The sequence below is a fragment of the Danio rerio genome, chromosome 1, assembly GCF_052040795.2.
Source record: "Danio rerio strain M-AB ecotype USA chromosome 1, GRCz13ab, whole genome shotgun sequence".
Classification (NCBI taxonomy): Eukaryota; Metazoa; Chordata; class Actinopteri; order Cypriniformes; family Danionidae; genus Danio; species Danio rerio.
Window position 1 is genome coordinate 24,655,863 of NC_141021.1, and position 25,975 is coordinate 24,681,837.

The 25,975-nt window shown below is 35.8% G+C and overlaps 2 protein-coding genes across 6 annotated transcripts in view; one reads left to right on the plus strand and one right to left on the minus strand.

Annotated features, from left to right (window-relative positions):
* Positions 1-25,975, minus strand: part of pds5a (PDS5 cohesin associated factor A) — a 485,752-nt gene that overhangs the window by 433,983 nt on the left and 25,794 nt on the right. For 2 of the 5 annotated variants that reach the window (XM_087235332.1, XM_087235333.1), the window contains exons 18-34: positions 25,476-25,581; positions 25,224-25,384; positions 24,955-25,078; positions 22,810-22,968; positions 22,652-22,720; positions 22,368-22,504; positions 22,159-22,282; positions 21,519-21,723; positions 21,268-21,382; positions 20,953-21,085; positions 20,233-20,352; positions 20,085-20,153; positions 19,629-19,780; positions 19,460-19,535; positions 19,047-19,384; positions 15,438-15,666; positions 13,139-13,540 (exon numbers count right to left, since the gene is read on the minus strand). In XM_087235332.1, coding sequence (XP_087091458.1) covers positions 13,499-13,540; positions 15,438-15,666; positions 19,047-19,384; positions 19,460-19,535; positions 19,629-19,780; positions 20,085-20,153; positions 20,233-20,352; positions 20,953-21,085; positions 21,268-21,382; positions 21,519-21,723; positions 22,159-22,282; positions 22,368-22,504; positions 22,652-22,720; positions 22,810-22,968; positions 24,955-25,078; positions 25,224-25,384; positions 25,476-25,581 — 2,359 coding nt within the window. In that variant the 3' untranslated portion in view covers positions 13,139-13,498. 5 annotated transcript variants of the gene reach the window in all.
* ube2kb (ubiquitin-conjugating enzyme E2Kb (UBC1 homolog, yeast)) lies at positions 1,397-11,639 on the plus strand. The gene is given in 7 exon segments (NM_001008611.2): positions 1,397-1,912; positions 2,569-2,662; positions 2,760-2,818; positions 5,370-5,452; positions 5,868-5,967; positions 7,655-7,783; positions 11,121-11,639. Coding segments are annotated over 7 exon segments (603 nt in total). The 5' UTR covers positions 1,397-1,849; the 3' UTR covers positions 11,196-11,639.

Genomic DNA, 25,975 nt, shown 5'->3' on the forward strand with positions numbered 1-25,975 from the left:
CAAAGTACACAACTGTTAAAGATAATATAAAGGTCATCGATACAGAAAATAACATCAAGTAAAAATCTGCAGTCAATTGGCATCTGAATTGATAGATGTATGAATAATGTGATGGCCAAATGTTGTCACACATACTTTGAAGTTGAATTACATTTTACCCATTTAAGGGAATACATAATCACCACAATGAGAAGTGAACACAAACACACACAGATACGAGATACAAAGAACTGTCACACAAAACTCTAAGAAGACTTTTGTGTACCAAAAATCTGTCAGATTATGCCGCATGTTAAAACATTAACATGAAATGAAAAACATTTGTATGTTGATTGGGTTTCTGACTTTAAAGGCTGTAAATGTGTTGTGTTAGATGTCATGTAAAATATCTTTTTTTTTCATTGTTTAGGTTTTTTTTCACATTTTTATTGGATAGTGGAAGTTGAGACAGGAATGTGTGGGGAGCAATCAGCAAAGAACATCAAGCTTAGACTGATTTAGGTCACCCCAAGCTCTTACTAGCTACTGACACTGAGCATATAAAATATCTCAATTTGTATTCCGAAGTTGAAGGTCCCAGGGAGTTGTAACAACACAAGGATGTTAAAGGTTAGTTCTACCAAAATTTCTGTTAGTAATTACTTATAACAGATTTTTTGGTAGAACTAACCCTTAAGGGCACCTTAGTCTAGGGTACTGAAAGTGGAAGAGAGCTCTGTTCATTCCCTGCCACACTGACAACTGGTATGCAACTTTTCAAGCATGGTTGATTTAACTTAATTTCAAATTGTTTATCAAATGAAAGGTGAAAAACGAAAAAAAGTTCTTATTAATAGATTTATATACACACACACACACACACACACACACACACACACACACACACACACACACACACACACACACACACACACACACACACATATATATATATATATATATATATATATATATATATATATATATATATATATATATATATATATATATATATATATATATATATATATATATATATAGCATACAACACACCAAACAATTGTATTATTTTTAAACACTGTATTATTCACCATAGTGTAAACTTTTTATTTGTTAATTTTAATATATATGCTTTTTGCTGGCTGTATGTGGGCGGAGTAATACACAAAAGGTAAAGAGGCTGTACTGGTGCTGATATTACTTAAATATATCACGGCTATCAGCCAATCAGATTCGAGAACCTGACAGAACTGTTGTATATATATAAAAATAACTCAGATTTAGCATGGTATTATAATGGTGGTAAATACATATTGTATGCTACAAACGATTTATCTTCATGTTCCTGTTAGAATAATCAAAAAGGACCCATGTGATTTAATACTTGGTTTAAATAGTGTAGGCCTAAATTGTTTGCAAATTCAGTGAAAGGGGTGAGGATGGACCGTATGCTCTGAACGCATCACGTGGGAGTAAAACAGATGCATCCGAGCTTTAGCAGCACGACATCATGTGACAGCACCACATCATATGGGAGTGAAACTAGATGTGAACGCATTCTGGATCTGTCAAGACTGAGCTCTGCTTTTCTGCTGCATAACACATCCACCTGATTCAACAAAGAAGGACAAACGCAGTGCTGTAGTGCAGTGTTTTAGTGTTCCAGGCTCTTATTTTGTTTACCGGTGCTTTTCTGGTGCTTTCCGTACTGTTTTAGGAGAGAGAGAGGGAGGGAGAGAGAGAGGGCGAAGGAGCGCAAGAGGGGTGTGAAAGTGAAGCTCTATCATTCTTTGCGGACTGGAGGCTCAAAAACAGCGGAAGAGAGAAGGAGAGAGAGAGAAAGAGTGAGAGAGAGAGGAATCAATCAGCCATGGCAAATATCGCTGTGCAGAGGATCAAGCGAGAGTTTAAAGAAGTGCTGAAAAGCGAAGAGGTTTGCAAAACGCTACTTTACTATATTTTCCTGCCCGTTAAGAACAAACAGAAGGACTTTTGGCGATGAACACACAAAACCCAATGAGCTAGCCTAGCATGCTAAGCTAATGTTAGCATGAGCTGTCATATGATGGACTTAAGATACGGAAGTCACACTTCTGACAAATTTGCTTCTCTCGATGTAATAAAACGAAAACATAGACCTAAATGTTTTATTCATTCATGAACATGTCAGAGTATTGTTAAATTTGTGCTGGCACACATCGAGCTTAAGCCATGGAGCTATTTGACATAGTTAGCCGGCTAGCTTCACCAACACTTCTATAGTCTGCAATAACAGCACTCGCACTTAGTGTTTTAAGGTTGGTTTTCTGTTTTGAAATGCCCATTAGTGGTTTACTGATCGTGTTCCTACGTTTTTGTGTGTGTTGGTGTCAGTTAACAGGGCAGCTAGGATGTTCTTTTTTTAAGTAATGCAGCACCATTGACAGACAGCATTTTTGGGAATCATAGACTCATATCATACTGTCTTTTAAGGGTGCTTATTATGTTCAGAAGACAGCTTCATAACTTGACTATACCTGTTGTTTCTTTGTTCAAGCAAGAAACTATGGTACTCCTTACTAAATACATTTTTGTTTTGCTTTTTAACAGACGAGTAAAAATCAAATAAAAGTAGATCTGGTGGATGAAAACTTCACAGAGTTAAAGGGAGAAATAGCAGGACCGCCAGACACACCATATGAAGGTAATGAGAGCCTTTACATGATGTTTCTTTAATGTTTGCTTGGAGATTAATGCTGGAGATAAGATTATAACAGGCTAACGTTTTTTTTTTCTCACAGGGGGAAGATATCAACTAGAAATCAAGATCCCTGAGACGTATCCATTTAATCCACCCAAGGTAATTCAACAAGTATTCTTTCTGCTGTTTTTACATATAATATTGCCAAAATATTTTACATAGACATACTATTAAGAAAAAGGAATGTTATTAATATAAAAATAAGTAGATAATAGTGTAACATGGAATTAAAATAACACGATGAATGAATGAAAGGGGATACAAATGTTATTTATCCAAAATAAATATAAAAATATATATTTTTATTTTGCGATATATATATATATATATATATATATATATATATATATATATATATATATATATATATATATATATATATGCAATATGAATACAATTTTATCAATGACTTAATAACTCAATTTTTAATCTTAGATCAACTGGAATGACTCTGGAGTGGGAGTGCATCTCTATAAAATCTAAAATAAATAAATAAATAAACAATTGTTGTGATCTGTGCTATTTGCAGTGCATTTCTGTATTTGCATATGTTGTGAGTATTTTCATACATGACAATCTGTAAATGCAGTCAAGACAAAGATGTTATTCAAATAAAGTGGTTTGTTGTTTCCCAGGCCTAACAGTATTTAAGTACAGTAACTGAATGATAAAAATAAAAACAATTCAATAAGGTCACAAATAGTTCAAGTTCTTATACCCAAATGCTTTTAAAAACATTAAACAATCACAGGCATCAAAAACATATGCACATGATGAACTATAATACAAACTCATCATTGCCTATCATGCGATGTGACTATTGCAAATGATCACATTGCGAAATCGATGCTAAAGCGATATATTGTGCAGCCCTATTATGAAGTTAAAAGTTCCATAACATTTGCATCTGGATGATCTTTGTTTATATTTATTAAGGCAGTAGTGGGTTAGTAATGTTCAGTAATCGACTGTACTGCTGTAATTTAGTTGTCTGGATTTGATTAGCATGTAAAGCCTTTTAAAGACATCGGGTTAAAGAGTTTAAGTATTTCACTTAAGTTCAATATTGATTCACATTTAGAATTAAGAGAGAAAGCTAAAAGTAATACTTTGTGAACTAACCAAACTAGACATGAGAAGAAGGATCACATGAACAACTGTTAAAGTGTTCAAGTATATCTCTCTTCTCTTTGTCTTTAAGTTTAGAGGGGTCATTGCTAGTTTGGAGGAAAAAAAATAAAATAAAAAAAAAAAGGTCCAGATTTTATGTTATTGACATTGATTATTTTTTTCCTATGCGCCAGGCTATGATTAGTCAGAGGATATCAGACATGTTTGATATTTTAAACAGATTTTAGAACATATACATTATCATGTGTCTTCAAGTAATGATATGAATGTTTCGTCTGCTGTTTATTATGTTCCAAATAAAATGAAAGTTTATTAACGTGTAATTCTCAGTCGTTTGATCTGCAATGCCCCAACAATTGATTAATAAACCAGTAAGTAACAGTTAAAAAAAAGTTGCAGCTGAACCTAATCTTGCACTTACTCTTGGTAACATTTAAATGCCTTCTTGTATTTGAATATAAATTGGCAATCACAAAGTACTTACACATTTCAATTTATTTCGATATGAAAGCAGATATCCAATGTGTGACTCCTGTTCTGTACATTTTTTAAACTGCTGGGAAACTTTCTAGAAGATATTTAAATAGACAGAAATTTTTAGTCAAGGATAAGACACATTTTGAAGTCCGATTCAAATTACATGCAGTGTTTTTACATGCAGAGAAAGCATATTAATGCATATCATGTTAGCTTTAATATTAATAATAATCTTTTAATAAATGTTGCAATAATGCCCCAAAGGGTGGCACAGTGGCTCTGTGGTTAGCACTGTCACCTCACAGCAAGAAGGTCACTGGTTCGGGTCCCGGCTGGGCCAGTTGGCATTTCTGTGTGCAGTTTGTATGTTCTCTCTGTGTTGGTGTGGGTTTCTTCCGGGTGCTCCGAATTCCTTTATAGTCCAAAGACATGCGTGATAGGTGAATTTAATAAGCTAAATTGGCCATGGTGTATAAGAGTGTGTGTCAATGAGAATGTATGGGTGTTTCCCAGTACTGGGTTGGGGCGACATGCTCTGCATAAAACATATGCTGGAGTACTTGGCAGTTCAATCCCCTGTGATGACCTCTGAAATAGACTAAGCTGAAGGAAAATGAATGAATAATGCATATATTAGGTTAAGAATAAAAGCTTATCAACTACATTTTGTGGTATTTTAAATTATTAAAAACGTCATCCTAATACATGAGTTGGTAAAAGAAAACTGGCAAAGATTTACAATGTTTTTTTTATATAGAGGCAACAAATGATTCCTGTTTTAAATGTTATAGACAAGATGTTTTTGTTTCTGAACATTTGTTACATTGAAAGACGTGATGAATGGAGAAAAAGGAAAGAATATTATTTGTACTCATTTTTTACTCTTGAGTCTCTTCAGTCCCACCTCAATTTCAGATTATTGTTCATTGATGACAATTCTGAGTGCATTAACAAGCCAAAGAAGATCATTCAGAATTTAATATCAACTCGCAGCAAAAATAAATATATTATAAATTAAAATGAGTTTTGTCATCTTTTTCAGGTGCGGTTTATTACTAAGATCTGGCATCCCAATATAAGTTCTGTTACCGGGGCGATATGTTTGGACATTTTAAAAGACCAGTGGTGAGTGCTTCATTATCATGACTCATCATTTAATTTAATGGTTCAACTAAAAATGAAAACTGATTCAGAATTAACTCCAAATTAAGTAGTTCCTAACTTTAATGGGTTTCTGTTTTCTGTTGAACACAAAATACAATATCATGAAAATGTTGAAAACCTGTTGACATCCATAGTTGCAAAAACAAATACTAGGGATGTCAGTGGTTACTGGTTTCCATTATTCTTCCAAATATCTTGAATTGTGTTCAACAGAAAAAGGAATGTCCATCAGCTTTTAAACAAGTGGAGGCTGAGTGAATGATAGCAGCATTTTCATTTTGGGTGAACGAACCCTTCAATAATTTTGACACTGCTCTTTCTTTCTCTTCTTCCTGTTCCCTTTTCAAATGATTGTGTCTTCATATCCTGTGCACAGGGCTGCTGCTATGACTCTGCGAACAGTTCTGCTCTCACTACAGGCTCTGTTAGCTGCAGCAGAGCCCGATGATCCACAGGACGCTGTGGTAGCCAATCAGGTACAGTCAAATATGCACTGTCAGTGGCTGCGTTCGAAATCACATACTACTCGAGTAGGTTTTTCATCTGAATTTACCTCATGATAGTTAGAAAGGTACGTTTTAAATAGTACAATGCGTGAGTATTATGAATGATTAGAATCATAACTAAAACCTTAATATGTGAAGTAAAAAAACATTATCTTTTAACTTTTATTGAATGTGTAAAATGCAAATCTAATTAGATTCACTTTATTTGGTAAACAAAGCAAGTCTCTCATATATCTACTAAAAGACTGAAAATATGCACTGTATAAAAATCAAGTGAATATTTTCATATTAGTCAATTTTACTGTTATTGATTAAAAACTGAATAAATATAGATTTACAAACATTTACTCAAGTAAATAAACAATTAATTATGGGCTGAAAATCTGCGGAAATAAACAGAATTAATGATGGACTAAAAACCTGCGGAATTCCGCGCGCACAGATTTCGTGTGGGCCCACACATGACCTACCTGCGTCAGTTGATTTGCTTTATGTCCATTCATTAATTTCTCTTACGTGTGGCATCATGGGATAGCGTTGCATCTATTTGATGTGCACTACAGCACTGCAATAAGTACTTTTCTTGGGAAGAAGTTTGTTTTGTTTCTAGTCCAAATATCTACATTGCACACACTGAGGAAGGCATTGTGCCGAAACGTTGAATCACCCGTAGAATGTAAAAATAAAAACAGTACGAAGCAATTACTTGATAAGTGCGAATCATTTCCTTTTTGAATAATAGCATTGACAAGATTGATGCACCAAAGAAGTTTCTTTTAAAAATGAGCATGTAGGCCAAACTTCATTAGTCCAAATATCTAAAAATTCTGAAATCACAAAGCATTTTCTAGACAAGCAAAGCATATTGTATTGTCCTGTTTTCCCTTTTGACATAAGATTATTTTGCTTAGCCCACTGGCAGATTATTTAACTTTTTTTTTTACCTTAATTTTGACATATTTCTTAAAACAAGACAATATGTTTTGCTTGTTTAGAAAATGCTTCTTGATTTTTAAAACTTTTTGGATATTTCGACTGGAAACAAAACAAAGCCGGAGTAGGTAGTAGGTCCTCTGGGTAGGCATGGGCCAGTATAAGATTCTGACGGTATAATAACCTTGGATAAAAATATCAAGGTTTTCATGCTGTTGTGATTATTATGTTCTTTATTTTTCTTCTACATATAGTTTCACATTTGAAAAGGCATCTTTGGATAATTTTCTTATCTTTTGAAATAAATAAGGGTCCATAGCATGCTTGGATGTTGGCGTATAAATGATTTGGTTTTCAGATGTGGGCTGACCAGTAGCTTTTGATGTGGATGTTCCTTTTCTGCTGGAGATACTGTTGCCCTAAAATACTAAATAAAATGGCAGTAAAAACACTTAACTTGTATATAACGTAAGAATGGTATAACAGAAAATTTGAGCGAATTAAAAAAAAAAAATTTTAAACCTTGAAAACGATTATTGTCCCATAGCTACCTCTGTGTAATTCTTCACGTATTATTTATTTAGACACACTGCTATATCATAGGGAAGTATGCGATTTTGGATGCAGCCCGTGTCTCTGTCTAAATGAGAATATTGCATGACAATGTGGCTTTGTAAACCTTTTAACAACATCACTGTTGTCTTTTTTTTTTTTTTTTTTGCAGTATAAGCAGAATCCAGAAATGTTCAAACAAACTGCTCGTCTCTGGTCTCACGTTTACGCTGGTGCTCCTGTGTCCAGTCCAGAGTACACACGCAAAATAGACAAACTTTGTGCAATGGGCTTTGACAAAGTAAGTACTGAATAGTGGCAAAATAAAAAGATGCACTGACTAAAGCAGGGTTTGGCAACTTTGTGACATGTGGTGTTATTGGCTTTGTGACATGTGGCACTATTGGCACATTACTTGTTGGAAATTCAAAATGTCCAAAGCTATTGAGGTTCTAATCCTGTCCTGTGTTGTGTTTAGCTTGCTGGCTTTTGACTGGCAACTGCTAGTAAAGAAGATTTACTTGTTGGAGATTTCTATCTATCATTTGTTGATTAATTAAATGGTGGCAGAGCTATATATATATATATATATATATATATATATATATATATATATATATATATATATATATATATATATATACACTAAAATCATTTCATATGTCTAAAACTGGGAAATGAGTAGCACCTGTGGGTTTGATAGATTTGCTATTTATTTCTTACCATTTAACACTTGTATTCTTTTAATACCATAAATTAATTTTTGTCATTGGCCCATGTAAAAACCATTCTTTAAAACAAGATTAATATCATGCACTTAAAAACTGTTTGTTTAATTAACTAATTAATAATTTTTTTTAATAGAGTACTTGTCCATTTACCTTTTTCCCCCAATTGAGACTTTTTTTGGTTGTTCTGATTCAGAATCTCAGTGGAAGTGTGATGATGATTCTGCTGTGTTTGTTTCTTAATGTAAAAAGGATGACAGCAGGATGTAGTTTTGTTCTGGCTCGTGTTTAACATGAAGGCTTTGCTGAACTTGAACCCGCTGGTCCTGTTTAGTTGGTGCGTTTGTGTGGTATTTGTCCCGCCCCTTCCTCATTATGATTGGTTGGCTGGAGACTAGGTGAAACTGATAACTGCTTACTGTTATCCATAAGTTCAACTTCATGTCATTATGAAATATATATATATATATATATATATATATATATATATATATATATATATATATATATATATATATATATATATATATATATATATATATATATATATATATGTGGTGGACATACGGATTGCCAAAAACAAAAATCAGAATACCCCCGCCAATTAGTTTAGGCGTTTTATTGAAATAACTGTACAGTCTGAATTAAATGTCACTTTAACGTCCCCTGAAGTACCAAATTCAATGTGATGATGCGGTTTCCACTGATACAGGAATTAAAGGTGGGACATATTGCGCAGCACCTCCTCTTTATTTAAATTATTCTGTTTATACCACAGCGCTGCCAGAGTCACTGAGTCTAGGACAGTTACAGTCCAATTTAAATGTTGAATCTGTCTGTTTATGTTCCTAATCTCTGCTCAGCAGCACCTAAAATGACATTAGCATCGAATTCGATTGGTCAGATGCTGCTTGTGGATTTGTGCAAATTTACATTTAACAGTCAACATTTTCTGCATTAGCAGTAGCGCTTTGAAAGGTGCGGGACGTATCAAAGAGCATTTGATTAATCGGAAGATTTGACGAGAAACTGAAGTATGAGGCCATGTCAAAAAAATAGTTGATTCATTTTGCCGGAAGTGACAGCTTGTCACTGTTTCGGATCATACTAGTTATAGATTACCTGCTGACTAATATAATACTAATTCGCAAATCGTATATATGCTTTTTGTTGAAAAGACTAGGCCTGTCACAGACAAGATACAGTTACCTGCCAGTTTCCAAGCACCAGCATTTGCCATTTATTGTTTACTCTGGTAAAAATGGATTCCTATAGCTTGAAAGCATGATTGGCTGAAGTGTATTGTACATTGAACATGAGAGGGATTTAAGAATAAAATTATCCTGTCACAAAGGTTGCAGACTCCTAGACCTTAGTCTACAAATGTGCACGTTGCTGTGTTTGCATTGCATTTTCATGTGTTACACAATAAAAATGATGGTTGTTTATGTAGGTGTACAAATTCACCAGTGCTGACAGAATAGTGTTTAAAAGCTTAGTAGTTGGTAAGATATTTGACTGTTTCTGATAGAAGTCTGTTTTGCTCTTCTACTCAACATTGATTTGATCGGAAGTGCAGTAAAAATAGTGATACTGTGAGAGTGAAATATTACAATAAAAAATAACAAAAATAAGATAAAATGTATAATTTAATGACAATTAAGACTGAACATAGTTTATTCCTGAATTGTAATCATTTTAGCATCATAGTTGATTCCTGAATTGTAATCATCATTCCAGTCTTCAAAGTCAGGATACATCAGAAAACAGTTAGCAATGTTGTGAATAGTTGTTGATCAGTTTAATGCGTCCTTGCCTAATAAATGTTAAAGTCTTTAAGAAATGACTCCCCAGACCTCTGAATGGGGGTATGTGTTGACAGAAAATTAGCTTGATACACTTTTGTCTGCACTATCGGCAGGAGAATGACATTTAGCATTTGTAGAACTTTCCCTTTAGTTGTTGTGTTGAAGGATAACTAATAATGGATGAACGTGATGTTTACCTCATGATATTGTCTTTTTAATAGTCCTAAATGAAGAACAAAAAATAAATATTCAAATGACTAAGCAGTGGTAACCTGTTACTGTTACACTACAGTAAACATCACACTGCTGTCCATGTTACTGAAAGCAGCGTTTAGATAAACATGTAAGAATGTGTGGAGTGATGAGAAATGACAGTTATCGGGACAGTGCATCATCATTTACTCACCCACGGCTTGTTTCATATCGGCTTTTTCCCCCTTTTGTTCTGTTTAACACAAAGGAAGAGTGTAACCACTGACTTCCATAGTACTTGTTTTTCCTACTAAGGATGCCAGTGGTTACCGGTTTCCAACTTTCTTTAGAATATCTTTTGTTTTTAACAGGACAAAAAACTAGTCAAAGATTTTCATGTTTGGGTGCACGAACCCTTCAAGAAAGCATCTGATCATAGCAATGTGGACGTTTGCACGAGCTCTGCAATTTGGTAATCAAATCACTTCAATTGAGTATTTAATAGAGTAGATTGCCTTCAAGCAGATTTACATCAATATTTGAAATTAGATTTATACTTTAATGTCTACTATAAAGCAGTTCTTTAGGGTTTGTTTTTACTCATTGATATCAAACCTGGAAGGACTGAACAAAAGGAAGTTAACCAAATATTTCCAAGTCAGTGTTCCTTTTCTGGACCAGTGGTAGTGTCTATTAGTGACCTTTTTCAGGAAGTTTGCTTTGGCAAGAGATGTCAGATTCGCCAGACGAACTCCAAGCAAACTTTGTGTTGGCCTGATTTTGTTTGAAATGTCGTCACACCTGTTTGGTCTTCCATTTAGCTTGAAGCATGTCAAGACCTTTGACACTTGGTTGAGCAGATTTGCTGTTTCTGACTGTAACGTTTTGTCTTTCCTTCTCTCTCACACAGAATGCAGTAATAGTAGCCTTGTCCTCAAAATCATGGGACGTGGAGACGGCGACAGAGCTGCTACTAAGCAACTGATCATCCAGTTCTGTTCATCAGGCCATATTTCCATCAGACCCCTCCTGCTTCATGACCCGTTCACTCCCACCCAAACAACCATCCACACATGCGTCACCCGTGTTGGGTTGTGTTCAGAATGAAGGTTTTGGTGAGAAGCAGCAGCAGTTAAGACTGCCAGACAATTAATGTGCAACCTCAGAGTCATCCGAGTCTTTTTCTGCAAACATTCACGTCCAAGTGTCTTTCTTTTTCTTTTTTCTCCCCCTCTCATGTTTAACTTGTTTTTGCTTTGCAACAATCATTTTCCCTCTTATATTTAGGCTGTCGCTTCCTTTTAAAGAAACCCAGCAAAGACAAAGCCAATCTCACTGTCATTTCACACTACAGAAACTCCCACTTCGATCTGTGCAACAATGTTAGCACATGTAAATTAGTAGTGTACATTAAAAATGCAAAATAGCAGGAATGCTCTTTCTTTCTGCACACCATCACGTTTGGGGTTTGCTCATTTGAATGGGATGTTTAGCGTATAAAACACAAACAAAAAAAGTGAGATGAATATTAGCCCTTCTGTCCTACGGTGAACTAATGTGTGATTTGATTTGCTCATTTCATTCTGTTAATGTCTCTTTTGGCTTTCTTTTGCACTAATCAGTCTGTATAGAAGTGGATATGGCCAGATGACATGGTGTTGTGAGTGCAGATGCAGTTTCTAGCTTACAGGGTGAAGTGTTGTTGTTTTTTTCCACATACACAAAGTATGAAAAGATGCCCTTTCTCATTTTGAAAAAGGGGTGATGTGAGAATATTGGTCGCAAACCCTTCCTCTATTTGATTTCAAGGCAGCTGTAGAGGATGTGACTTGATTTGAGGACAGTTGCCTTTTTTTTTTCCCCCAAAGAAAAAGAATAATGTATGAAACAATTAGCGTTTGTGTAGGCACTTGTAGGAAGTGAAGACACAAGATTCTCCTCTTTCTTAAAAACTGACTTTTAGTTTGTGAAACAATCAGGATGTTGGGCGTTTCTTAACACACTCAGCTGGATTTAGATTTGCTGACAAACTGCAGGTCTATTTTGACGTTTGGCACATAACCCACATCGCAAGCATGTCTCAAGCAAGCTAGAGTTTTTTAGTCTATAAAGATGCTTTCAAGCAAACGGGCCAAGAGCGCGAGTACTGCCACACAATGCTTTGTGATCCTGTTTTTACCTCGTGTTTTGTTCTTACAGGGGTGAAAGGTTTCTTTTACTCATTTTGCTACTTGCCTCTGTTTGCTAGCCTTCCAACATCCCATCTGTTCTCATAATGCCCTCAAATCAAAGCTAGTTGCTTTCGTACACCTTTCTCATGTACATATAGCCAAGTTTGTTTTGGGATGGGAGGGGGGTGATAAGCGCACTCTTCATCTCTAGAATGCACCATCGATGGCTGGATTTATATTTTGTATGAAAAACAAACAAAAGAAAAAAACAAAAAGACTGTCTTCCTGTAGTGATCACCTTGTTCAATATTGCACGAAGAAGGACAAAAACTTCAGTCAAAGGAGAAATGCAGGTCATGGGCTCTGGCTTTAGTCACTTTAAGCTCCTTTACGAAACAAGACAGAAAAAAACCTACTCGAGCCGTACAAGCATGGTTATTTATTGTGAAACTGTCATATTCTTTTGAATTAAAAAAAGTGAAAATTGAAAACTCCTGTGTGTCCTGTGCCTTCATGTCTATTCTAGATCTCGCTTTCAACATGGAAATAGTTGGACATTGTATGAATGTGGAGGAAAACGGAGTAACTTCTGTTTAAACGTCAAAAACTTTGAGCAGTAAAAACTTTCAGTGTTTACAATGACTCCAAGCCTCTTGTTACAGTATGAGGAATTCTTGCTCATACACGGGGTATGATACAGTGTGACAGAGTTTTCATGGAACTGAATGCAGGAAAATGAGCCTCAATGAAACCGGAGTACAGTATCTGGCTTTAATAGAGGATTAAAAGAGAGGGGAGATAAAACAGTAAAAAACATCTTTTCAGGTTTTAATAAGCAACCTTAAAGGAGATTAAAACAGATTTTTTTTTCTTTCAAAGGTTTGTTTTTAAAAATTGCTCCAGACAGAGGCAAAGGGCAACAAGAACAATTTGAACAGAAAACAAAAATCAAATTAAAACAAACAGGTCTGTTTTTCTACATACAAGTTTGAACATTTGAATCTAAAGAATTCATTTCTCAGAGGCGTGGGGTAAATGACAGTTCAGGATGTGAAGAGAGTGTGTGTGTGTGTGTGTGTTTAAGTGAATGTGTCTCTTCTTTGGGTCATTCAGTCCTTTACTGCCTGACCATCCTCGTTTGCATGATCCGACGCTTTACCTGAAACAAATAAATACATCCATTGAGATCAACGATTGACAAATGAGAATGATTTAAGCGATAGTTCACCCAAAAATGACAGTCAGGCTCAAAACATTTGATTGTTTTCTGTTGAACACAAAAGTTGTTTTAAATAAAGCTGGTTGATGACGGTATTCCCCACTGACTTCTATTTTTCCAGAAAAAAAACAAAAACAAATAAATAATCTTGTGTGTTCAACAGAAAAAAGAAACACTAAGTTTAACAAACACATTAGGGAGAGTAAAGGGTGAGGTCGCTTTTCATTTTTGGGTAAACTATCTAATCTCAGTCTAGTGAAATGCTATAAATATTCTTCGAAACTCAAGAGTGCAGATTTCATGTGGCCTACAGATACCGTACTAAGAAATAAATCAGCCATGGCATTCCAAACCACTTGTTTTTTTGTTTTTTTTTAGTTCTATACGAAGCACCACAAGAGAATTTTAAAACGGAGAAAGCCAACAGGATAAAGAAAACATCTTAGGGATTTGCATGAAACTGATTAAAGGCATTTACATTGTTTAAAATGATTGAAGTAAAACAAAGACATTTAACTTATTTTACACTGCAATCTCCTAGTTGTAGTTCGGCCAGCCGTCTTTTTTGTCCACTTATGATAAACCAACTGGAAATCCACGTGAAAGGGAAAGTTCCCCCAAAATTTTTATTTACTCACACTCAAGTGGTACCGAAACAAATTTTTACCCCATTCTATTAAACACAGAATGATTTGAAGAATGCTGGAAACTGGCAAAATAATATGGAAGTTAAAGGCTACTACTTTCTAGGATCAGTGCTTTCTAAATCTTGTATGCATTTTTGCATGACTCTTTTATTAAAGACTACTTTCCGCTTGCTTCACAGCTGACAGCGCACACAGCTGCGAGACTGAGAGAAAAAGTAAATAATAGACTGTTAAATATAAACGGTTCAGAAAAACTTTACTATGTGCTCGAAGAGGATGAAATGACTGATCTAAACTGCCTACAAATATGTGCACACCAATAGTGCTTAACGCATTTGCCTTATTTAAATAATCTACACGGTTTAATCTTGCAATCATGATTTTTTTTAAGATACCATCTGTTTTTTTTTCTTTTCTGTCATTATTTCTTATTTGCTGTATACTTTATTAATTTGATGATGCTGTTAGGCTATATTGTTTGGGCTATTTTATATACATATCTGAACGATTTGCCATTCAAGATTGCTTTGAACTTGATAGAGAGAGAAGCAGATTTGAGCAGTCAGTGGGTGCACATGGCTGCTGAATCGCATTAAATTAAGAATAATAGTGGATCTTTTTTACTTAATTTCATTAAAAAGAAAAAGTATGACAGTGTCATAATAAATAAAATTATTGTAAAAAAATGTATTATATTTTGTTTGTCGCATATAGTTAACTATTTATGTGATGTGGGTAAATGGTATGTTTTAATCCGGCCACCGCCGCAAATATATATATCAAACCTGTGGGAAGCACTAAACATTCTTCAAATTATCCCCTTTTTATGCTGAACAAAAGAAATCCAAATAATTTGTATCAAGAGGAGGGTGAGTAAATAATAACTTGCCTATAAGTAGTCTTATATCCTCTATCTATATTCTATCCATATCATAAGGCCATTCATTTTTGTGAAATAATCAGTATTTATTTTGACGGATAATCTCACTAATCATGATATCAGTGGGTTCCACTCATTAGAAAACTTGTAGAATACAGAACTGAAGTCAAATAGTTAAGTTTATGTTGTTTTAGGATGGACAACAGCACATCATTCATTGTGAAGCAACAGGGCAAGTACATTTTTAGTTTTGAGCTCAAGGTAAGTGCGTGACGTCATTGCTAAAGGAAGCTTTCTCTCAGACACTCACTAACAGCTCCCCCTGCTCTGCTGTGTGGCTGGATTGTCTCTGCTTGGGACCCGATGCTCTAAAGCGTCTGTGCAAGGCTTGTTCCTGCTGCTCCTGAAGCTGTGTGAGTGAGAGTACATTCTCTGGACTGGACTCAAATTCCCTCTCTGTCTCCCCTTCACTTCCGTATGTCTTTTGAGAGGGGTGTGTGTCCTGATGATGCTGATCTCGCTGCGCTACCCTCCCTGATCTTGTGTAAAAAAAAAAACAACAACTGCCTCAACTGCATTAAAGACTTCAATAATAGCTACAGCTGATGGTTACTGCCTGTTCACACCAAGTCCAAAGACACCACGTGGCTTGCTATAAAGTATCAATTATAAAATAAAGAAATAAATCAATGAAAAGGGCCCTCATGTGCTCAAAAACATATCTGACAAGTGCTTTGTCTATTATAGGCATGGGTGCACAACAATAAAAACTCGCATTGGATACAGATTAGATAGAGTGCAGGAGAAGTGCTTTTGCATACCAGTGCTGTTGGCAAAGATTACTGCAACATGAAAAACAAAATCCCCATACATCACTGGTAAGAATTACAAACCCGTTCAATTTTGTGTTGCTGTCTGTGTAAAGTTGTGCTTGTTTTTTTTTTAGTAAAAGTTATGTTTTCTTAGTAGCTGTGCTAGTAGGTTTTGAATTTAGTTTATGGTTCCTCAGATCTAATTAATTTGGATGTAATTATTGCCTTGTGCAAATTTGCCAAGCTTATGGCTGAGAGGAAAAATGTAAAAAATGTTGCTCTCTGTATGGACAGACAAAATTGCAGTCACACCTGAGAACTTTACCAGAGTTTGCCTGAAAAGGGTGGTCTGGTGTAGAGTTGAAGATCTTTGCCTGAAAATGGGTTTTGGCTTAATTTCTATCATTTTAGATGGGGCCAGACTGGGTCGGGTTTGCGCTCGACTTGCAAGGTAAATGAACAGTCATGTGTTGCATTTCGATTGGCGCGAGAAAGTACTCAAATCGTTTGTTACAACATCAAAACCCATCCCTGCAAATGATGACAGAGAACATACAGCAAGTTGACAAAAAAATTGATGAGGTCACTTACTACATTGTAATCGCCGTCATGGAAAATGAAATGTTTGTTCATCTTCCACCAGCCAAGAACATTCAATCCTACCCAAAACTTGCAAAATTAGCCAGATCAGTAGTGCATCTCAGCCAGTAGCAGTGAAAGGATGTTTAGTGCAGTGAACAAAGGACCGCGCTAAAGCAATCTACAGTGGATTCAAAAATATGTTCCTCCACAAAAACACGTTTACAAGCCTAATTTTGGTGAGTAAAGCATTTTCAAATTATAACTAAATATTAATTAAATCATAAATGTATAATGTAGACAGTTTATTGACTAATATTGGCATTATTCTTTTATTATTCAGCTTCACCGTCGCCTTAAGGCTGGATTGTGAAGTGGCGAAACAAATCGTAATTTTGCTATTTCATCATAATTTAAAATTTATTTTAATTTACTTTATTAACAAAAACTTCATTTATTGGTGTGTTAGCCAATTTAATGGGTAAAAGCCGGATCACACTGTGAAATTTTTTATAATCCTGAACGATTGTAGCATGTTAGACCGCACGAACATGGCTATCATGTCACACTGTATGATTTCATCCATCATAATGTCAGATTGAACGACAATGAAGATGCACCAAACACAGAAGAAAATTCTTCCGGAGTTTAACATCATCCACCCGTGACACTTTCACTATCCCGCGTTCTGTAATGATTCCTTACAGCAAATGTAAACAATCTGTAGTAGAGCAGCACGATTCTTGCTAAAATGAGAATCGCGATTGTTTTGATTAAAATAAAGATCATGATTTTCTCACGATTCTGTAGATGTAAAATAAAGGTTAATATGAGTGAGCTATTATTATTGTGATTTCTCAAACATATGGTAAAGAAACTATACTAATATTATATGTAGGCCTACTGTTTGTTCTCATGCACAACACTTTGTGTTCACTAGAAAGAAAAAAGCATATCAAATGCTTGTCATAGCCTAATCATAACTCTATAATGCCATATGATTATTTAAATGTTGTGCGTGCCTTAGGTTTCATTTTCACTGCTAAATGCGGTTCATACTTCCCGCCCGGCTCTTAAACAATCACTCTGTTCTGCAAACTGAACGTTATTTACAACTTTATCATCTGTTATTCACAGCCTATGTGGGTTCTGTTCACTAAAGTAGACTTCATTCACAGGCCTCTCTGTGGTAACAGCTCACGGTCAGCAGCTCACGTCACGTGTCATATCGCGGCCACAAATACATCATTACATTAAGACAGAAATGGCATTTTTGGGTGAAATATACCATATAAATACTGTATGTGACTCTTTCAACACCATTGGTGTCCACGTTGCTGAACAACGCATGTAAAACAATGTGAAAACTTGCGGCCCCTTTCTTTTCTCTCTGAACTTGAAAATATGACTGGCAGAATCGTAGAAATGCTGGATTAAGATTTAGATCTAGAATTTAGATTTTGCAATCTTTTTCGATTAATTGTGCAGCTCTAATCTGTAGCGACAATGTACATGCAGCCAGCGTGTCTTAATAATCAAAGCAGGAAGAAAAAAAAAAACAGTTTTGACATTTCCCAGCGGTCATTTTAATTGTCGCAAGAATCGTGTCATCAATTTCAGAGCTCCGATTGGTTCTTGGTTTGATGCACAACGACACTGCCAGAACTTCATCGGAGGGAAAAATTTGATCGCAACAGGCACGAAGCGGCGTTTTAAACCTATAATTTCAGGAATTTTTACAATTAGTCTTAGATGACAAAATCGTGGCTGAAATCTCAGTGTGAGCAGGGCTTTAGTACATGTACCTAGAGTGCTGAGGACTTATTTTATGTCTTTGTTCCAACTTCTAAAGGGCCTATATGTATGTTATAAATAAATTATGTTAAACTGCGTGTAAACAACTCACTCTTGAAAAAAGGCAAAAACGCTGTGTGCAGGTGCACATTTGAATATTGTCTAGCTGTAAGCAGGTTCAGACTTTAAAAAAAACTGTCAGTTAAAATCTAATTGTTGAGCTCAGGCCAAATTTTGTCCCTGTCGGGCCTAACTTTTATGGCCCAATTACAGTTCTAGTCTGTTGTGCAGTTAACATTAACTCTGGTATGGTTTGCTTCAGAAATCACACCAAATAACAGAAGTAAGCCACTATTAATCACATATAAATTGGTCCGACAGTGTATTTGTGTGTTTTAATCACTCCCTTTCCTGACACTCTTCTCGTTAATTTGAATTTTCATGTTACAAAGTTTAAATACGATGGTCAATCAAACTCAGATTTGAGCCAGGCAATTGAGCCAACTGTGAAAATCATAATATTATATAATTACACTCACGGTAACGAAAACATTACTTCAAAATTCAGTTTGAATTCTAAATAACTTTCACAATACTGTAAAACAAAATCACAAACAAAAAGACTTTTTGGACTTGGTGTGAAGGCATTAAGAGAACAGCAATTTTAACAGGTGGTAAGTTGCACATTCCAGCAACAGATTCACTCTCAATAAACCCAACACAAACTCAATTACCTTTGCAGGTCAATCTGTCTCTGTGGCGCTGCTCTTTTCGGCTCTGCTTCTTTCTGCTGTTTTGGTGTCTTGTCACTGAGTGCATCAGTTGAGGCTGTGCTGGCAGGATCTTGAGAAGGTGCTGCTCTCTTCCGGCCCCGTCCGGCTCCTGCCCCTGTCGTAGCTCCAGCCTCTTTTTCCTGTGTGGCACCGCCCGCACTGTTTTTAGGGGGTCGACCGCGTCGTGGTTTATTGAGCGGTGGCTGTGAACCTGCAGAGGGGTTTGAAGACACACTGTTTTCTGTCCCATCACTGGCAGGAGCAGCACGCTTCCTCCCGCTGGGCTGAGCAGCTTCCTCCTACAAGAGCAAAAACAAATAAGAGTGAGTTGAGGATGATAGCAGTGTGAACATACAGACCTTTTCATTTCATACCTTCTTTACACTGACTGCTTTTGTGATCACAGGATTCTCTTCGTTCTCCCTTGCCCCCACCTCAGAACTCACATCCCTTCAATAGAAAGAAAATAAAAAAATCCTTTATGAAGATCCTGCATTATAAATCACATTGAATCTTAAATAGAAAATGCTGATCAGCACAAACCTGCTCTTATTTGTTGCAGGTGAGCTGGGTTGGGAGTTGGTGCTTGCATTGCTCCCTGTCTCAGAGGTGATAGTTTTAATGTACGGTCGGCGAGCTGTTACTGTTAAAGGTTTGTTTACAGCCCCCAGAACGCCTGTCTGCTTTGGTGGTTGCTGAAATGAGCAACAAAGGGTGCGTTATTTAATGCAGTCAAGGATTTACTGTCCGTTTCTGGTTAGTTGTGTGGTTTCAAAACAATTGTAAAGAAATAATTTTTGCTATATCCCTATTCATTAACTCCCAAATCCTAGAGGTTTCCTACCCTGTCCTTACAACCTAAAATGTATTTACTTTTTAAAATGAATGTCACGAAAATTTACTAAAAACAAAAATCATGCTTTAGCCATGGCTATATACGGATTAATTACACAAATGTGTTACGTGGTGCCATGTGCATATATAGGGTATAAAACCTACCTGGATTTTCCCTGTCTGCAGAACTATTTTAGCTTCTGCTGACAGATATTCCTTATCGTTGACAAACTCCTGTTGAAAGAAAGAGAGAACGAGCTTCATAGAATGGTCACATGTAAAGAGGTGCTGTGGTTGTCTGAGTGGTTGTTACCTTATCAGGTGGGGTGTAGAACTTGCTGGGCAGCACAGGATCTTTTGGAGAGTCCAGATGACATGAAGTGCTCTTGTTCGCGATCACAAATAATGCCACATCACATACAATGTATAGTTTCTGTAAATAAATACAAATACTGTAACACTAGGATTTAGACCACATGAGCACAATGGCTAATCGGCAGTGTTCATAAATACACTCAGCAGTACTCAAAAAGCAAGTGGGAAATGTAGTCACATTTTCGTTCAGTAAAGATTTATATCAAAGTTTAACAACCCTATCCGCTTGTTAAGTGGTGACGTGTTTGTGACGTATGTAATACTGTTTCTGGGTCCAAGCCGCCATTCATTTGAGTGAAGAAATCATTCGTTTATGATCACGTTTTATTCCTATCACACATTAAAGTTAATTTTATATAAAATCATAGTGTACACAACAATCTCTGGGCTTGCTGCATAACAAATACCAAAATTAACAATTTATAAAAAAATTAATCACTTTTGGCCATCGGATATTAGGCATGGACATATATATTGCGATCGAGATTTTCGAAAGTATTAAATCACTTTGCAAAACGTTTATTATTACCATTTCATGAGTCTCCCCATTCAGTTGAATTGAGCGCTTGGACCTGGAAGCCGCTTCGGGTGAAGTCACACTTAACAAGCGGATTCAGAAATACATAAACAATCTGCATAACGTGTTAATGTGACAAACCTCGTTTGCCTTTGGGTCATCTGGGCACTGAGCATCTTTTGTTTGTTTGATGTTTTCTACCATCTTCCTTAGGAACGAGTGACTGTTATTCTCATTTTTTGTCATCAAAACCTCCAGCATGAACCATAAGCACCTGTAAAAATTAGATTATTTTTCATTTCAATTAGTTGTCATTTTAAAACGCACATAACATAAATTTGGGAAACTAGATCTATCTGTTCAAGTAGAAATTATATTTAAAAAATGTATAAAGATTGGCAGTATTAGTCAGGCCATTTGAGTGAAAAGAAAATGGCAAAAATATGATTCTCGTACTCTTTGACATCTCTAAGCTGCTCCAAATCCTGTGGTTTAGTAAGGTCTGGATCATGAGCTAGAAGATGGATCATGTATGGCACCACATATTCTGGAAGGAGAGACAGCAGCTTTTCTGAAATGCAAAAAAAGATTAGTTAGATAGATCTTTACCATTCAAGCAGCTCCGCAGGAAATTGGCTCGGTGTGTTATGTGGTATACCAGTACAAAACATATATGTTTTTAAATAATTAAAAACAAAAGTATCTACCATGAGCCATAGGGTTCTGTTTGATGTACTCTCTGCGGACACTGATGTTCTTCAGCAGGCACTGTCGAGCATGAGCACGTCGCTCTTTTACTGGGTCTTTAGCACATAAAGCAAATACAGCCATGTACTCCAGTGGTAACAACAACTTCACCAGAGCAACATGTAACTTCTGAGCATAGATCTGTCGCACCTGATAGCACTCATCCTATGAAGAGAGGGAAAAGCTGATAAGATGAAGAGTTGTTGCTGTAGACATGTAGTCACAAGAGACACATTTAGGCATTATCCTACCAGGTGCAAATAGAGCCATATACAAGCAGATTCTTTATTACAATTTAGTTAAAGAGTTTTTTTTTTAATTGCCTTTGGTGTTGTGTGTAACACAGCTCTAGTCTTAAATCTAAAAGACTGTCAAAAAGAAAAAGAAAAAAAAAGTGTACTTTTAAAATCGATCTTCAGCCATTTCATCAAAACATCTGAACAAAAATGTGGCTGTCTATTTGATGTGTGCACAGACCCTGGAATTAGACTGCATCATGTGGCAAAGGGAAATTTTGTTTTTTGCTGCCTAAAAGTCAAGGCTATCCTGTTTTCAGTTAAATATTTGAAGTGATATATGCCCCAGTAGAGCTGAACCCACATTAATGACGAGTCCACAGAGCTGGAACTGTTCTGGAGTAATGATGTCATGGTAACAGGGCTCTTGTGCTAGTTTCAGGATGGCACTCCCGGCTGCAAGCCTTAGTCGAGACATGTCAGACTTGCTGTGTACACAAACATACAAATGTGTGTTAGAGGCATATTGTCTTTTATTATCATACTAAATCACTCTAGATCACTAGTGAGTACCTAATCTTCTTCTGCTCCGTGAGGTCTCCTTCACTGACCAGCATGGCTGAGAGCAGTCTGAGAGTAGAGTTAGCTGATTTGGATTGATTATTCTTCATTCCTAACAACCAGCGGACCAACAGCTTAATGGCTTGCACCTGGAAACACACAAACAAATAAATACACTTACAAAAATGACGTTTTCTACCTTATTATTGTATTAACTGTATTTTCTCAGTGCAAAGTGCTTTGGGAATTTTTAAAAGGCACAATGTGAAATTTTATTATGATTAATATTACTTTACCTTAGCCAAAACTTCAGGAGAAACCTCGTCATCAGCTGTCCAGAGCCGCCCATTTTTGTTTCCCACAGACTGAGAGATGAGGAGGGTAAATTTAACATGCAAGGCTATAAAAAATATTTCCACATGCTCAAAGCAGAATAATACATCAATATGCTCACTCTGTCATTCATCAGAAGGTCCTTTACAATAAAATTAGCTACAATTGACTTCATGGGAGATGCAAACTGATCCGGGGCCAGCATGGAGATGTGTCCCAGAGACACGAGTGGAGTGATCAGCTGTTCAGGTACATCTGCATTCAGACTCCGAGACAACGGCTGGAACAAAACACAGAGATAAAAATTGTTTTGAAAAAACTCGTGCAGAAAACAAATGCATAAAAAAAACAAATAAAATTAAACAATTTAAAATACATTTGTTCACATTTTTCATCATAAAAAGGCAAAGTTAGCACCCATTTTATATAAATCTGCTGATATTTGCAGGAGAAAATGGATTAATTGTGCTTTTGTTTTTATTTTTTTGCAATATCTAGTTTTAAAATCTCGTCAACACCTCAGGATATGATGTGGCAAAAGACCACTTTAATTGATGACTCACTGATGTTTCATAAATAAAGTCTGCACGTTCTTATCCTACAACAAGATACAAAAATAGTCAGGGTTGTAAATTACAACCATTTTAGTCTCATATGTACCAGAAATGTAAACTTTGCAATCATAAAATACATTTGGTAGAAATTGTGCGAGCACAAACAATTGTAGTACAACCCATTTTCATTTTCTAAAAACTTTCACCACATGTGGCTTTTGTGTGCTGATATAGAGAACAGTCTGCCATCCTATGAAGATTTTAGATTGATCAATATTAGATGTCAAGCACTCAAGTCACTGCTTTCCACCATCAGGTGACAGGGAGCAATCTACTGTGCAAAATAATGCAGCTAAAGTACAGTCGACTATTTTCATTTCATTTATGAACAAGCAGACACTGTCTTGTCCATCAAGCAAGATAGAGAAAAGGTGCATTAATTAATTTATTATTAGTGTTTCAGTTTAGAGAAAAAAATATTGATATTAATATTTATCTGAATATTTTAATATTGCTTTTAATATAACTTCTGGCACCTAGAAACAGGTATTTCAGCTAGTGTTGGGCAATATACAAAATTTTCAGATCGCCATATTGATGATATGTTTCATTTTAGACATGGCTGCGGCGAGTCAGTAATAGCCTATTTGACCTAAAACTTTTCACTGAGGGCAGTAAAAAGTTTTTTGATAGAAGAGCAATTGAAATAATTCATTTTTGTCCAAAAGTGTCTGTCAGGTGATGTTGATATAAACAGCTGAAGCTATCATATTATTTATAGTTAATTTATTATTTATGATGATGATTAAAAATAGTAATACCATTCATTTTATTTTATAATGCAATTAAAACATGAAACATTAGTGCGAAAGGAGCTAAATATCGTCTTTAAAATCATCATAGGTTTCAGCTCTCTGCGATATTTTTGCCTATCGTCGATACACGATACTATCGTCTATCGGCACAATCCTAATTTTAGCCAATGAGTTTCAATTAGGTTGAAGTAAGGCGATTGAGCTGGCCACTCCATTACCTTAATCCTTCATGCCTGAAACAAAGCTGTTGTTGTTGAAACAATCATGACAAAAAAGATGATCTAAAAATAAAAAATAAAGATCTTTCTAGAGGTGATAATTGGCTGGATCCATTTTACCTGTAGTTGATTGATTTCTTTCACAAGTTTTGGGTTTTAGTTGCTAGTTCAAAACATTTTAGATCATTTCAGATGATCATCCTGCAATGCAATATGCTGCATTTCTTTTACATTTTCCCTTTTAAAATAAACATTTAATAAAAATTTGTGTTCCTTTGAACTGTGTTTGGAACAACTCATTTTACAACACATTTCAGAAGGGAATACATATAACAATATTTTATAACAATGTGAAACACAGCATTGACCTTCCTCCTTAATAAAGGACCATTCATTACATTTTTTTTCTCTGAATAGATTATACTATTATTTTGAAAATATGGTTTAGTCAATTGCTCACAGCACGCCACAAGTAAATAATTGCCAAAGCAAAAATATCACAGTTGTTAATAATAGTGGTTCAAGAGTTTACTGATTTGTGAAGGCAAAACAAAATGACTAAAAATTTTCAGTGGTGAATTAGTTGGGATCATGACCCTTTCATTTTCTATAATGTTTACTGTATATGCGAATTGATATGTGATAACAGTGATATTTTCATTCAAAAAAAGATGTTTACCTCGAATATTTGAGCTAACTGGACCTCTTTATTGTGAAAGATGGCATGGATGCAATGGACCGCCTGTTTAGCCTGGTGCGGGGTTCCTCTTTTTGCCTTCTGATGAAGTATGGGAATTAGAGTCCTGCACATAAAGTTACAAAAAAACATTTCACTACATTATATTTGTATTTTAATAAGCATGTATCAGGGTTTTAATAAGTTTAGGCTTCTAGTTCTGACTCTAGTAGAGCTGTTTTTATGTAAATGAATATGAGAGGTGTTCATACGAGCGAATTTGTGGCAGTTCTGTCTCAATTTTTTGTCCTGTGTTCCTGAAGATCTGTATTGCTGCTTCAGCCACTTTATCGTCCTCCATTTTCAGACACTGCAGCAGAGACTCGTATGTTTCAGCCGAGTGGAACGCAGTGGGGTGAGTAAATGATAAAACCTGAGGCATGGACAGAAAAAAATTGCGCACATGGTATTTAAAAGTCTTATTTAAAAATAAAAACTACTACATTTGCAATTGCAAACATTACCTTAAGTAGCTCAAGTCCAGCACGGATGGCAGTATCAGGAGTTACTCCCTCATCTTCATCATCAGCAGTGCCTTCAATTGACTTATTTAACAGCTTAACCAGGGCACTGTAGACACACATAATGTGTTTATCAAAAAGGCCACACAATACCTGCAGTTACACTTTTTCCTCACTAGATGTCACATCGTTAAAAAGCCATTGAGGCTGTTACACAACCGTTAGGGAGGGAAAAAGCACATGGCCCATATAGTGCTTATCTTTCTCCCACTCAGTCAGTTTCTCTTCCTCTCTCATTCATGCTCTCACCTCACTTCTGCAGGTGCACTGATAGGACTCCATAGAACTGCCATTTAACAGCACTCTGTATATATTTACAATTTGATTTAAAACTGACTGCACACTTATTTTGTAACTGAACAAATTTGTTAGTTCACACATAAGGTACTTGCATGTTGTTGTGTATAACTGAAAGTAGGAGTTCATGAGCAAATGTGTTGTCA